The sequence below is a fragment of the Chenopodium quinoa genome, unplaced genomic scaffold (genome assembly GCF_001683475.1).
Source record: "Chenopodium quinoa cultivar QQ74 unplaced genomic scaffold, ASM168347v1, whole genome shotgun sequence".
Lineage (NCBI taxonomy): Eukaryota > Viridiplantae > Streptophyta > Magnoliopsida > Caryophyllales > Amaranthaceae > Chenopodium > Chenopodium quinoa.
The window spans coordinates 1,090,290-1,106,009 of NW_018744100.1; the positions used below are offsets into that span (position 1 = coordinate 1,090,290).

The 15,720-nt window shown below is 32.6% G+C and overlaps 1 protein-coding gene and 1 pseudogene across 1 annotated transcript; one reads left to right on the forward strand and one right to left on the reverse strand.

Moving 5' to 3' along the window:
* Positions 1-5,813: 5,813 nt before the first annotated feature.
* LOC110692315 lies at positions 5,814-10,821 on the forward strand (annotated as a pseudogene).
* Positions 10,822-11,714: 893 nt separating this feature from the next.
* LOC110692357 (F-box/FBD/LRR-repeat protein At1g13570-like) lies at positions 11,715-13,055 on the reverse strand. The gene is made up of 3 exons (XM_021869364.1): positions 12,228-13,055; positions 11,951-12,109; positions 11,715-11,783 (listed from the first exon to the last, which is right to left on the reverse strand). Exons 1-3 carry the CDS (start codon positions 13,053-13,055, stop codon positions 11,715-11,717), a joined length of 1,056 nt encoding a protein of 351 aa, XP_021725056.1.
* Positions 13,056-15,720: the final 2,665 nt, after the last annotated feature.

The following is a 15,720-nucleotide window of genomic DNA, read 5'->3' on the forward strand; positions in this document are numbered from 1 at the left end:
AATTATAGCTCATTAAGATAAAAGGAAAAATTTATTTACTTAAAATCTTGTGCTGTGAAAGCATGCCAAAGTAAATCAAGATTGAGGGAGTATATGCGAACTATAATTGCATTATTGTGTGCTAAACTATACTAATCTTATCTATCTCAGTAGTGAAATAATATGGATCATGAAATATAGTCCAATCTAATTTTTTTTTGATACAGAATTTATAATTGTAAAGTAGGACGATATGGGTTAATATGCATGATAAATTTTCATAGATGGACACTAATTAAATCAAGAATATTTTATTTGATGTGATATACATAAAGTAGCTAGGACGATATGGTCTAATATGGTATATTTACATACTAGTTACTATCGATTAGGGATGGCAATGGGGCGGGTCGGATGCGGAGGATGGTACCTCACTCATACCCGCCTAAAAATCTTATACCCATCCCCGCCCCACCACCCATGGCGGGTACAATATCCACATTCATACCTGCCCCATCGGGTACAAGTTAATATCCAGTTCCGCCCCACCGCCCATTTGGATATTCATACCCATCTCAAACCCGCCCCATACCCGCCTCATACCCGCTACCATAATGACATTATATGACAATAATATGAAGAATTATCATTTCTACTAAACCTCTTTTTTCATCCACTCGGCGAAATTCATATATGACGTTAATGTTATTAATAAAATATTTTATGTTTATTATATTATTATAGTATAGATTCTAAGCTCTTCCAAACTTATTTCAACCTTTACAAAAAATAGTATAAGGTGGGTATGAGGCGGGTGATAGGGCGGGACGGGGATGGGGCGGATTTACTCTATAATCCATACCCGCCCCACCACCTATGGCGGGTACAATTTTTATACCCATCCTCGCCTCATCACCCGTCAAACCTCACTTGGGCGGGGATGGGACAGGTCTCCCATTTGACCCGACCCACTGTCATCCCTACTATTGATGAACTTATTTTTATTGATAAAAACTAATTTATGTTTACCACAAATGATTTTAATTGATTCATTGACACTTTTTTTTAAAGGAGTTATTAGTTAGTTATAGATTTTTATTGACTTATTTTATACATTAAAAAAAATTACATCATTGATGGGAAAGAGTCAATCAACCATCTTTACATAAAACCTTGAAAATTTAATTATGTAATATTCATTGTCATTAAATAATCAATATTATCTTACGTGTTTACTTTGTTTCATATTATTGCCACCTTATCTCTATATATGTATAGACAAAGATGTCTCCAATCATGTAGCAAGACTATAGCAACCATGATCATATATGTTCTTTTTGTACATACTCTAGTAATTAGCAAATTATTTCTATCAACTTGAAAATGTCTTCCTCAGATCACTTCTTTCTTAACATCCACTTCAAAGTCTATTGAACACTTTTTTTTTTTTTTTTAATAAACACTTTCTTGAAGATAATAACTTTTTTAATAAATAAAACAAGAAAAAATTAAGATCATGTATTTTTCAGTCTAAATTTACTCTTTATATATTATTGTAATATCATTAATACTTGCTCATTTATACAGAAGAAGACAATACACTTATGATGTTACAGTATAAATTTTGGGCCATACTTTGAATATAAATTTTGGGCCATTTTGATAGAAGAAGACAATACACTTAAACTAGTCCAAGCCCAACCACCAAGGTCTTTAATGCCACTGTAATTAGGTCAATCAAGGAGAATCATAGGTCCTGTTTGACAAGACTAGCGGTAGCGGGTAGCTTTTAGCGGTTGAGTAACGGGTAGCTGTTCGAGTAGCAAGTAGTTGTCAATTACTAGTGGGTAGAGATTAGCTGTCAATGAAGCGGTTAATGGTATGAGTGTTTGGCAAAAATAGCGGTTGAAATTTTAAAATACAGTAAAAATACATGCATAATATTTAAATAAATAAACAAAATTTGTAAAAAGCTACCTAAACGCTACATCTACCACTTATAGCTGCACAAATCGCTATCTTACCAAACACACTCTTTTTTTCCTACTAGTGTTTTGACTTGGTCCAAACGCTAACCGCTACCTAAAACGCTACCGCCAAACAAGACCATAAACACGTTATTACTCTGTATATTTTTTTACCAAAAATCAATGTATATACGGAGTATATATATTTTTTTAAAATAAATATGAACCATATTAATAAAGAATCAACTAGTGTGTGGCCCGAGAGTTACTCCAGGTTGATACTTTGAAAGATAATGTTAGTAAAAAAGAAGATTTAAAGAGAATAATTATCTATCGTCCTAGAATTGTTGAGGCTATTGCTCTTTATTTTTTTTTTCCATGCTATACATACTTAAAGATAGAATTATTTGATAACCTGAAAATACATAAATTACTATTGGTAAGATGGTAAGTAATGTGATCTTATATCCATGGGGTTTTTTAGTGTTTGAAACTTGTTGGATACTTTTTTCTCATTGATAATGACATGGAATAATTGATGCAATGCTAGGGGTGACGTACGTGGCACAGTGCTAGTTAAATGATGATATGGCACAATGCTAGTGTAGATCTATGTGACACATAAACGTTTTTAGGAACTTTTTAAATATATATATAAGTATTGATTCAGTAATCTCATCTCCAATGATCTTTATGTAAAACCTTCAATTTTTGTGAATGTTAAAGGATCAATTCAACCAAAAGCTTATGAAAATATATTGATTAATGAAACAATAAATATAAGTAGAATTATTTTTATTGAGCTAAAATTATTATTTTTTTACTTATTCCCTGTTTTTGGAAAATATTTTTTCTTTAAAGTTACTGATTTTTAATAAAGTGAAACTATATTTACTTAACTAAAATTATTTCAATTGAACTTAACTTATTTTTACAAAACCGAAACTATATTTACTGAACTGAAACTATTTTTTTTACTGAATATAATCTTTTTAAGGTGAAATTAATAGGGCCTTAGCCTTTATTTTTTTATTAATTTATTTATTTTTTTAAATGCATTCTCAATATAGAAACCTCCCATCAATCCTCTAGTTTCTAAGTATATCAAACATTGATCCTTGTAGCGTGCATGGTAAGTGTCAGTTCAATAGTAACACCCTTTGAAATTTCAAGAGATTTGATTTGGCACACCTCTATCGGCTCTATGTCAAAAGAGCATAGCAAACGATGCACTCACTATGGATGTGTGCTAAATTAATTCTCAAATTTTGGGTACTTTAACCAACAATAACTACGTACGATTGAATTATCATTAGTTCAACTTGTTTTTACATATTTCAAATAAAATAAGTTAAGATCAAATCATTATTTTATGTGCGGTTATTTATTGCTAAATACCTTTAAGTTCATAATGGAGATAATTATGAAAATTACATGTTAATAAAATACACATTATTATGAATTTAACAAGATTCCAATTGATATACTTATTTATTTATTTATCTATTTATTTTATAGATTATCATATACATAAGGTCAAAGTTTGGTCAAATCAGACAATCAGATCATGTCATATCATACCAGATTAAATCAGACCAAATCAGATCAGATCAGATAAGCAAAAATAAGGTGAACCAAACATCTCACCTTGTTAAACATAATTAAGAAGGATCACTGCTATAAGATTAAACTACTTTAGGTATTATCAATGATTTTATGAATAAATGTCTTATAGGCTTGTAATAAAGTCGTAAGTGGACCGAATTATCTTCCTCCGCATAACCCTATTGTATTATTCTATTGTAAGAGACTAAGACCCATTTCACCCTTTTATATCAACTGTGTTTTTTCTGTGTGCGCAGGGTTACTTATTCAGGGTTTACTCAGTTAATCAGGGTTATTTATAGGGGTTACTTATAAGGGTTACTTAATCGGTCAGAGGTTACTTATAAGTAACCCCAAAATAAGTAGCCCCTATAAATAACCCTGGCCACACAGTGTGGTTAACCACATATAAAAATTTAAACATGTTTTCATCCTTTAACTCAATTGATAATTAATAATTAGGAAATTTTGTCAGAAACTACCTTTGAGAAATCGAATTATGTGATTGATACGAAAGGGAAACTCTAATCAACTGATCTATCCTTCACTCTTTCTGACAACATTTTTATTTAATACATAATGATTTATTTTTCACATAATTCTATTTAACAGTTAATACTATAATACTTCATTATTGTTGATATTAGAGCTTCCATTATTATATGTGTTTAATTTTTACCCTGAAAATTAAAGTAGCAAAATTGATTTAACTAATTATATAAACTATATAAACTTAATTGATTTAATTTTCCTAAAAAAATTTGACAAATACCAATATACCATGTGTATTCCTTACTAATCTACTATCAATTATAATAAGAATATTTATAAGAGTAAGTTCTCACTTTATTACTTTGTGAGATAGCAATTTTTAGGATGCACTATTTAACTTGATTTCATTTATCTAAACTTATTAAATGTTTATAACCACCGTATTTTTTGTGTGGCTGGCCACATCGTGTGGCCGACTAACACACCCCCAAATCAGGGTGGAGTTTATTGTCACAAAATGCACATCTGTGACCAACAACTGTCCTCACAGACCAACACAAGTTCTTCCGGCGCATTTTGTCCTCACTCATGTGTATCATGGGAAGTTGGGAGGTCATTCATCCTACGACTACTCGCAGCCAAGCACTACGCTTAACTAAAAAGTATCTTAGTATATGAGCTCCTTTAAAAAAAAAAAAAAAAAAGGTGCATCTTGTTGGTGTGAGTAGTACGTCAAATCCTTTTTAGAGCAAAGCAAGAGTATCATAAAACACTAACTGTGTAACCCCGACCCGACCGACCCTTGACCGACAGAGTAATCCCTGATCGATCGAGTAACCATTGACCAACCGAGTAATCCTTGACCGATCGAATAAAAAACTCCTAATTAAGTAACCTTTGACTGACCAAGTAACTTTGATCAAGAGCCCCGACCATATGGTGTGATAACCACATATGAAAGTTTGTGGTTTATAACTAACGTCTACGATGATGCTTTAGGGTTGATTTTTTTTTGTTTTTATTTATTTTTTATTTTTTTTATTAATTTAATTTATATATATATTTTTTAATTTAATATATATATATAAATTGACATGGAACGCAATAAACAATGATGTATATTATTCTAATTAAAGATTCTTGAAATGATAATATTGAACTTGCTTGTCCCTACTACATCATTCCTACTCCGTTCTTTTTTAGTTGACCTGTTTCTTTTATCACGCTTATCAATGCAAAACTTTTACGATCAATACCTTTAATTCTCCATACGTAAAAATTATAAAAGTTATATATTATAATAACACTTATTGAGATGAATTTAAAAAGATCCCACACGAATATATATTTCCTTACATATTATTCACAAAAGACGGTCAAAGGAGGGGTGGTGAATAATGTAAAAGCCAAAACGGGTCTAGTAAAAAAGAACGGAGGAAGTAATTTATACTAACTCCATTTTTTTTTGTTGACACGTTTTGACTTTAGCATTATTCACACATTCTCCTTTGACCGTGTTTTGTGCTTGATACATAATGGAAAATATAGTCATGTGGGATCTTGTTAGATTCGTCACGATATAAATTTTCAAAATATCAAATTTTCATAATTTTTTCTTATCGATAATTAAAGATATGAGTGATTAAAATCATGTATTAGCAAATGTGACTAAAGAAACGTGTCAACTAAAAAGTAAGTAAAGAAGTTTAATTTATACTGAATTACGATAGAATGAGTACTTTTTGGTATCATATTATCTTTTCCCACCTGTACTAACCAACCGCTCTAACCTTTTTCAAATCCAAACCATAATTAGAATGCGTATAATTTAATCTGCTTTTTCCTTTAAAAAAAGCCTGTTACATTTTTGAGAGGAAATAAAAATTAAATTATAAATAGTAAGGTTTACTTATGCCAGTTATAAATCTCCACGTTTAGTTGGCTGTTTCTCATTTTCTGACTTTCTCTCTCCTAATTTCATGAAAGAAGCTCTTTGCTAATCTTGCTATGGAGACTCCTCTTCTGAACAACACCCATAAAAAATCCCACGCTTGGGGCAAATTCGTCTTTTCCGTTTTTGCATTACTCATAATTACAGGTAATTCGACTATTACTTTATTAAATCCTGAATTATTTTTATCACGGTGAATTTTAATTTCAATTTTTTCCCAGCAAAATAACTTATAAGTAAATTGCTAAATGTCGTCCTACGATATGATAAATCGTAATAGGAGATATATTTGTTTCAAGTCTTTTAGCTTATACTCAAATTGATCAAGTCAACTTCGGGGAAGATTCAGATTCTATGTTGAGTTTACGGCTACAGATTCCATAGTTATTGGGATGGGGTTTGACCGTATATAGTATGATTGGATAGTCTTTGAAAGTCAAATGTTTTGATTTGTTTGATTTAGTTTTGTTTTGTTATTTTGACGAGAAGTTGTGCTAAATTATATGCACAATTATTGGTAGGAATGGTATCTAATATGAAGTGGAATCTTTATGTGAATGACAAAAACAATTGATTCATGTCATTGACATGGGGGTAGCTTCCATGAAGTATACACGAAAACTAAACTCAAAATATGAGGTTCATAAAATATTTGTAACCGTTAATATCTACCCCCTCCGTCTCATATTATACTTCCTGTTTCTCTATTTTGGAGACTCAAAATATTGTTCCTATTTTTATTTTTAGATAGTACGTAAATACCGTTATACCCTCATTTTTTTTAACTTTATTCATTGAACTTCCTAATTTACCTTTAAATTATCCACTTGTCTTGTACTTTTTTCTACAATTATACCTTTTACTTTTTTCTTCTTAATTATCTTCTCGCCTTATACTTTTGTCTAATTTTTTCCACTTTTAATGTACTTCATTTACTTTCTCCTCTCAGTAAATACTGTAAAAAAATACAAACTAGAACAATATATTAGAACGGAGGGAGTACTTGTATAAAAACTATAATCATTTATAACTAGAAATTACAATAAAATTTTATTTACCCCTCATTTTATGATGTATATCCTTTGTTTATTAATTAAAAAAACAAGGTTAAAGTTAACAAAATGCGACTTTAAAAAGTCAAATTTCCCACTTTATTGGAGCTGATAGAGTACAGTATATGAACGTTTGGCTCGTAACCCTTTATCAAAATTTTTTTAAACAACTTCTCCAAACACCATCTAATTTCGCATAATTCTTCAAAATGCCTTCTTATACGGAGTAACTTATAACCTTAAACAATTATGAACTGACATCTCTTGTTAATCATATTCTATAGAATCATGAAAGTTTGATCATGCGTCATATTAAAATTATACACGAGTTGTCTTTACCAATCTAGCTCATATCTTTTTGACAAACAAGATATGAGCTAGATTGGTAAAAACAACTCATATCAATAACATATATAATGTCAATATCAAAATATCATCCACCGCTTGTAATAGCCAATCATTAGTCCATTATCCCTTTCTTTCCCTAGCATTTTAGTTTTGACTCCATGTTTATGAAAACAATAATTCATGTGCCAATTTTATTGACTTTGGTGTTCTTATGACTTTTCCTTAGTCATCACTTAATCACGAGCATGAAAATTTAGACTTAAAATAACTGGGATTTTAAGTATATATACAATACATTTAATCTTCAACAGCTGCAAATTTATTTCTAAGTTTACAGAAACAGATGAAAGTTCCAACAAACTTAATCATTCTCTTTAGCAAATGCCTTATTATAGGCCTTGCTTTTGGGAGTACCAAGACTTCTTGGTTGGTAAACAATGAACAAAAGCTCAATGGAAAACCACAAGTTGATGTACCTGAAATTGTGGAGTCAGGAAGAGGGATTGTTGCAGCTGATGACCGCCGTTGTTCAGAGGTTGGAGCATTGATGCTCCGACTAGGTGGACATGCTGTCGATGCTGCTGTTGCAACCGCGCTGTGTGTGGGTGTGGTTAATCCTATGGCTAGTGGAATAGGAGGAGGAGCTTTCATGGTTGTCAGGTCTGCATCAACATCAGAAGCTTTAGCTTTTGATATGAGAGAAACTGCTCCTTTAGCTGCTTCTGAGGTTCACTCTTGTCACTATTTTATCTAATTGCTTGATTTTGGTTTAGTAGTTTGGTAGTTTTATATGAAAACTGAATCAATTTTGACTGTATTCTACTGCTTTTGAAAAGAGGTATGCTGTTCTATCTTCATTGAATCCGAGTCCTTGTGTTGAAACTCAGTAAGATTGAGAGTCGGTATTGACATTATGTTGATATTTTTTTAACAAAAACAGAATATGTATGAGAATAATCTAGCGGCGAAGCTTTCAGGCCCCTTGTCAATGGGTGTACCTGGTGAGTTGGCTGGTCTCCATGAAGCATGGAAGAAGTACGGGCGGCTTTCATGGAAAACTCTATTCGAACCTTCCATACATTTTGCTGAAAATGGTTTTGAGGTTCTTCCATATCTTGAAAAGAACATATTAAAACATGAGAAGATGATCAGGGCTGATCCTGGTTTAAGGCAAGTGTTTGCACCAAACGGGAAGCTCTTGCAGACAAAGGACATATGCTACAATGTAAAGCTTGCAGAAAGCTTGAAGGCAATAGCGGAACAAGGGCCACGAGCCTTCTACAATGGCACGGTTGGTATGAAGTTAGTGAAGGATGTGAGAGAGGCAGGTGGGATTCTGACAGAGGAGGATCTTAGGAATTACAAAGTGAAAGTAACGAAAGCTTTAGCAGCTGATGTAATGGGGTATACGATACTAGGAATGCCACCTCTTTCAAGCGGTACCCTGGGAATGACCCTGGTTAGTGCTCTTAGCTACTGGTTGATGCACTCATGGTAGCACTAGCACCTCATATCCATCTTAGTGATGCATGAAAAATGTGCTATGATTGTGTCTTCTAGCAACACTCTCTTACCACTCTATGATGCTTTGAACTGTTAGAACTTAGTAAGGCTTCAGATATTGCACCTCTGATATAATGCCATTGGCTGATGTTTATATATTTCTTTTCTGTTTTTGAAGTACCCTGAGGTCTTGTAAAGTATCAACTGACGCATAAAATCAAACATCTGCAAACATCATGCCTATTGTTAGAATCAGCTTGTTTGTGACCTTAGAGGCTTAGACTCTTGGAGTATTTCTTTGCCAGATCTTTCATGAGGATATTTCTTACATTTTATCTATTATATTCAAAAAACCTATTAGTAAGGAGTTTTATACAAAAACTAAGGATATCTGTAAGGCTTAAATATTTCGGTGTATGGTTTAAGAAGCATATTTTTCCTAACTCAAAGAACACTTTTTCATTTTCTGGTGCAAAACAGATATTAAACATACTAAACAACTATGGGAGCCCCAATGCGATTGAAGGGTCTTTAGGCTTACATAGACTGATTGAGGCAATGAAGCATATGTTTGCTGTCAGAATGAACTTAGGTGACCCTGCTTTTGTTAACATTACTAAGTATTCGTCAGACATGGCTTCTACGTCTTTTGCAGAGGAAATTTGGCATAAGATATATGATAACACAACTTTCCCTCCTGAATATTACTTGAGCAGGTATATAAAGGAAGGATTTTTTAACTACCTTAAGATACACTGATAAAGGGAAAGGAAATTAAAGTGGGAAGGTTTTACAGTAAAATTTAACATATGCTTGAATTATGTAGGTGGAGTCAGCTTCAAGATAATGGAACGAGTCATTTCTGCATCGTTGATGCAGAGAGAAACGCAGTGTCAGTAACAACCACAGTCAACTATCCATTTGGAGGCGGGGTGTTATCCCCTTCTACTGGGATCGTGTTAAATAACGAGATGGGTGATTTTTCAACTCCTGCAGAAGTAAGCCCTGACAGTCTTCCTCCTGATCCTGCAAATTTCATACAACCAGGAAAACGACCCTTGTCTTCGATGACTCCCCTCATTATTCTCAAGGTAAGACAATGTTGTATTAATATCTTCACCCTTCTTTCCTTTTGAGAAGTTTAATTATGTTTCCCATATGGTTAATTGACAGGATGATCAGTTGGCTGGAGTTGTAGGTGGTAGTGGTGGGATGAACATAATTTCAGCAGTAACCCAGGTTTTCCTAAACCATTTTGTTCTGGGAATGGATCCTCTCACCGCTGTCCAAAGTGCAAGAGTCTACCATAAGGTTTTATTTTTCTCTTTTTCCTTGCTGTCAAAAAATTCATCTTAAAGATTATCAGAATTCAGAAATATTTTCAAACAACTGATAGAATCCAAAATACTACGTATAATTTTTTACTGAATTGCAATGGCCAACCTCTAAGTGAAAATTGATGTTCTGCAGCTAATTCCGAATGTAGTCTTATATGAGAATGTGACTGTGATTGACGGGGAGCACATTGAACTCCCCAAAGGAAGGAGGCTTTTTTGGAGAAGAGGGGTCACCAACTGCAGCCTATTGAAATTGGAGCAATCTGCCAGCTTATTGTTCAGACATTTGAAAGTTCAGTTGATCTAGGCCGGAAAACTGGAAATAATTTTATCGGTAACACATACTTTGGTAAACTTACTGGGGTAAGTGACCCCAGAAAAGATGGAAGGCCTGCAGCAGTGTGAATATGTGCATATAGGCTTAAGGTTAATTTGTGCATCTATGAATCTTGGTTAATGGTTAATTATTACCATAATCTCATCAAAAGACAGAGCTGCCACTAAGGCACAACATTCTTAAAATCAAAATAATTAAGTATACCTTCAGTAACTAATAATCTCTCCAGTAAATTGATAATAATTACTCATGGAGCAATTCACAGGTCTTGAACACTGTAAGCCCAGGACAACTAACGATTAAGCTCCTATCATATCATGCTCATCCTCAAGACCGAAAAGCTTAAACTTTCGAATATTAGCAAATCCCTTAGGGTCACTAGGTGAAAGATAACACGAGAGTTGTTGCATTATCCAAGAGCATCAATATAGGCAAAACTTATAATAATGTTTAGCCTGATAGAGAATACACGAATGGCCTTATTGATTTGTGTTCTCCTTTAATGTTTAACACAGTGGTACTTCTCTATTAGCTATAGTTGATTCCCTTGCTTTAACTAGTTCTTACAAATATGTTTATATCTAGTTTTCGTGATGAGGGGTGGCTTAGCAGAGATCCTGCTTGGTATAATAGGGCTTGTTCTCTGATTTACTAGGAACTTGGCTAGTTAAGATGGATAATGTACTCTGTTGCTTGGTAATAATAAGATGACAGGATTCACATATAGTTTATTTTCCATAAAAGTAAAATGCAAAGGAAACAATTTAACTTGAGCTACCAACAGTACTCAAAACTCAGAAGTACATTCTTAGACCAGGAAATGATTTCGGCACACCAACTGTGAGAACACATTTTTCTATACTCTTCTCACAATGAGGTGCGCCAAAATCAATCAAAGGGGTGCCAAAATCAGTCTCCTCTTAGACCCTCTTCTACTCCATATAAATAAGTTGTGCCTTTGTTGATGCTCTTTGGAGTCGCAACAGATCTCTCGACACCTTAAGCTTTGAAGTGGCATCAAGTTTTTCACACTTGAAGAGAAAAAGTTCTAGCACTTCCGAAATAGCAAGCAAGTACTTCCATGAATTTCAGCTCTGCACTTGATCCTTTTATGCCTGTAAATTTCACCTTAGTAAGATGGCCCTATTTGTAGCTGTCAATCCTGTAATCGCAGTCAATTTCGAGCTGAAAAACATCTGTGTTTGCTAAAACCTGCGGAATAAAACACAATCAATTATTGCATATAAACAATCAAAGAAGTCTTTACTCTTTAGATAATTTAGTTCTAAGGATAGTAGATGATATACAAAAACTAATATTAGCAAAGATTAACAAATTAGTTGTGAAGATTGATATATAATGTTTTTTAATATACTCACTGAAATTTCCAGATCCCTGATGCAAGGACAACTCTGTACCATGCCAATAACAAAATGATATACATCTACGCGACCCAAGTTAATTTCTGTCAAACAAAGCTTACTGAGGTAGTTAAATGACAGGGGAAGTGATTTTGTTACACCACTTGCAGCCAAATCCTTGCAAAACCAAGCCAGGAGATGAGATAATGAGGTAGAATACGAGTGACAAACAACTAAAGCAAAGTACGTGATTATTCTACAATGTCAAACAGTAATAAAAGCAATAAGATTTTACCTTGCACAAACGGCCCCCAAAATGAAGGTATTGAAGTTGACATGAAGTAGCAAGATCCCTAATCGAGTTGAGTTCTACTGCATCGCTATCAGGATACTCGTTCAAACACAGTGAGATGCTATTAAGACGTACAATGCTCTTGAGACAAAGACATTCTAAATCCCCACTAATAACTAGCCTTTCAAGACTAGGTACATCGATAATAACAGTATCCAAGACTACGCAATGCTCGAGTTTTAACACTATTAGCCTGGAACAACTTGCATTCAAACTCGCAAGCACATAACTTTGCTTGAATTTAATATTCCATAGACTAAGACTTCGAAGATTGGTGAAGCCCTTAAAGTCACGAGGTGGAGGATTCAGAGTAAAACACAGAAGCCTCAATTTGACCAACTCTTTGCATGAGAATATATGAGAAGGTATGGATGTGTGTTCGAATGAAAAGTTTATTAAAGCTATCTTTTTGACATTAGTCTTGGAAAGAAAAGATAGCCATTGGCTGAGATGAATGCACGTTATACTTACAGAAATTGGCACCAAAAGACGGAATTTATGTATAGGTCCATTGCGATAGAAGAGTATACTGCTGATGATGCCATTATAGTCTTTTTGCCCACCTCGTCCTTCCCAGAAAGTTGAGTCAAAGACAAGGTGTCTTTGAGACAACCAATTTTCCTTCCATTTTCTTGATAGCAAGCTCATTTTGGCTGCCATAATGAGAGGCAAGCGTTTAAGAAATTTTTCAGTCGCGATAGCTGGTAGATTACAGATTAAATCTTGTTTAGCTTCATCAATAGTGTTCATTTTGAGTTTGGATGAAGCCATTGGACACTGGACCTATTGACTACTAAGATTGAATAATATAGGGTAGTTAGGACTTAGGAGTAACATATGTTCTCACAACATACATTAACATTCTAAGACAAGTTTTCCCCCTCCGTACTCGGTTGTTTGCCCCATACACATACTCCATATTTTTACTTTATTAAGTTTTAGTTGAGTGAAACTGATGAGCAGGAAAAGTAGTGAGACCTAAAGTAATTTTTGTGGGAGCAAAGCAAAATGGTGCTGATGAGCAGGAAAAGTGGTGAGACCTAAAGTAATTTTTGTGGGAGCAAAGCAAAATGGTGCTCCACCAATCCACCATGTATATTTTCAGTACGAAGCAATCTTTAAAAGACAACTTTGAAAGCAAAATGAAACAAACAAAAAGGGGCGGAGGAAGTAGATAAATAATTACTCTGAAATACTCTCTCTGTCCCCTTTTTTTGCACCATAAGCCCACTTATGTGAGAATTTTATGAGTCATATGGTGCAAACATAAAAGGATAAAATGAGTACACTAATTAAAAAGTACATAGTAATCAATATAATAAGTGGAGTAATAACTATATAATAATTTCAAAGTCATTTTGCCTACTTCTCACCACACCATTCTAAATCTTCAATCCTCAAATTCTATACAACATTTTTTTTGTAAAAAAAAAAAAACCCAATAAATACCTATTCTACTAGCTCCCCAATAATTTATTAATTTTAGGAACCTAATTTCTAAAATTGTATTTCTATTGTAGGTATTATATCTCGTGCATTAGCACGAACACATTCCAGTGTATTTTAATTATATAGCACTCCCTACATTACAGCCAAAAAAAATCATTAAAAATAAGGAAAATTACAATTATTCTCGACAATTTTGCATGTTTAACCTTAGGAACCAATTATATAAAATCAAGGCTTACATTCAAAAATAAATACTCTCCCATGCTATTGGGCAATATGCTTTTGATTTCGATGTTTCAGATATGTTGTATACATTTATTTATAGCCTAATTCAAATATAAACCAACTAAATTCAATCACTTAACACAATAATGTCATACATAAACCAACAAAAACCAGTAATATTTCAACCATAATGTTTATTAGCAGTACAATTAGAGTAATCAATTATTCACTCATATTCACATACAACAAATTTGGGTGATAATCGATGTAATCAATTACTAACAAAATAAAAAATTCAATTAAGTGATTTCAAGTATTTTAACATACAATAATTCAACAAATTTCACTATAATTTAATACAAAAAAATAAAAAAACTTTCTTATCATCAATTAATCATCTAACGCAAGGTATGTTGGATAATATTCCTCCTTATTATTAGAATTTGCTAAAAATAAATAAAGGAGAATTTACAAGGAAGAGAAAAAGAATGAGAGGAATAAAAGGAAAGAAAAAGAAGGAGAGTAGTAGCAAAATAAGAAATAATCAATGGCAAATTATATAACGATAATTTGCATCATTAGTTATTTAGATATAGGCTGATTATAAATATGTTTGTTAATTGTAAATTGAGATAGAATTTTTATCACATTATTTTTGATAAATAGAAACACAATTTAAATTTGAGAGTATACCATCGAATATTAATTTATAGTTTATAAATACTTTGTGAGTTAATCTATAATGTTATAGAGATATAATTGTTACCTATTTTGTTTATACACAAAGGGAAAGAAAATATTATTTCCGCTACAAGATTATTTGTGATCTTTCCCAACAAGGTATTAGCAATGTGGAAACAAAAATCCAATCCAAATTTCCAAAGTAAAAATTACAAATGAATTGAAGAGAAAAAGAATAATCGATGAACATACCTTCACTGGCTTAATTGAAGAGAGGGAAGAGGTGAACAGTGGAGAAAGGGCCCTCTACGTATCAATAAAAAGAAAAAAAAATCTGACTAAAAAAAATAAATTAAATTTTAACCCCATACCACCCTAATTTCAGTCCTAGTTCTAATGCCATATCAGTATACCACTTTGTGAATCTAACGCCCAATATTACACTTAATTGATACGAATAAATAACGATATAATTCGCCCCTATAGTTTTAGGTTATTTAATTGATACGAATATAATACTACCTTCGTTGTTTTTTATTTGCATCAGTTTGACCGACATATTTGCCGAGACGCAACTTTGAACATTAATATTTTTTATTGTCTATTAGTAAAAATGGTAACAAAATTATATTATGAAACTAGACATTATGACTAATCTAATGATATATTATATAATAATATTTATTTATTTTATAGAGGTGAAAAAATTAAGTCAACCATGGTATGTAAATAGTGCGAAAATCAAAGTGATGCATTTAAAAAAAAACGGAGGGAGTAAATAGTAAGTGAGGTAGTTGGATTATATAAATTTTATAAAAGTAATATAGTGGGTTAATAGTTTATTGAAAAGTAAGGAATGTTAGAGGAAAAAAATAATTAGAAAAACATTCGTAGTGGGTTTAGGTGAGACCGTAAGAAAAGAGATACAATATAATATTAAAATGTAGATTTTTGCCAAAAGGGGAAATGTAACATTTATAAAACAACACGATCGTATTTGAGAATTGAGATTACTCCCTCCGTATTTTAATGAGTGTTACAGTACAGTTTGACTTTTTTCGCTATTCACATAATGGGTTTG

What these genes read in the sequence shown, in the direction of transcription:
- LOC110692357 (XM_021869364.1), bottom strand. Translation starts at nt 13,055, where the DNA reads ATGGCTTCATCCAAACTCAAAATGAACACTATTGATGAAGCTAAACAA. An exon ending in TTGGGGGCCGTTTGTGCAAG is followed by an intron (nt 12,110 to 12,227) that starts GTAAAATCTTAT and finishes TGGTTTTGCAAG; the next exon opens with GATTTGGCTGCAAGTGGTGT. An exon ending in TCAGGGATCTGGAAATTTCA is followed by an intron (nt 11,784 to 11,950) that starts GTGAGTATATTA and finishes TTTATTCCGCAG; the next exon opens with GTTTTAGCAAACACAGATGT.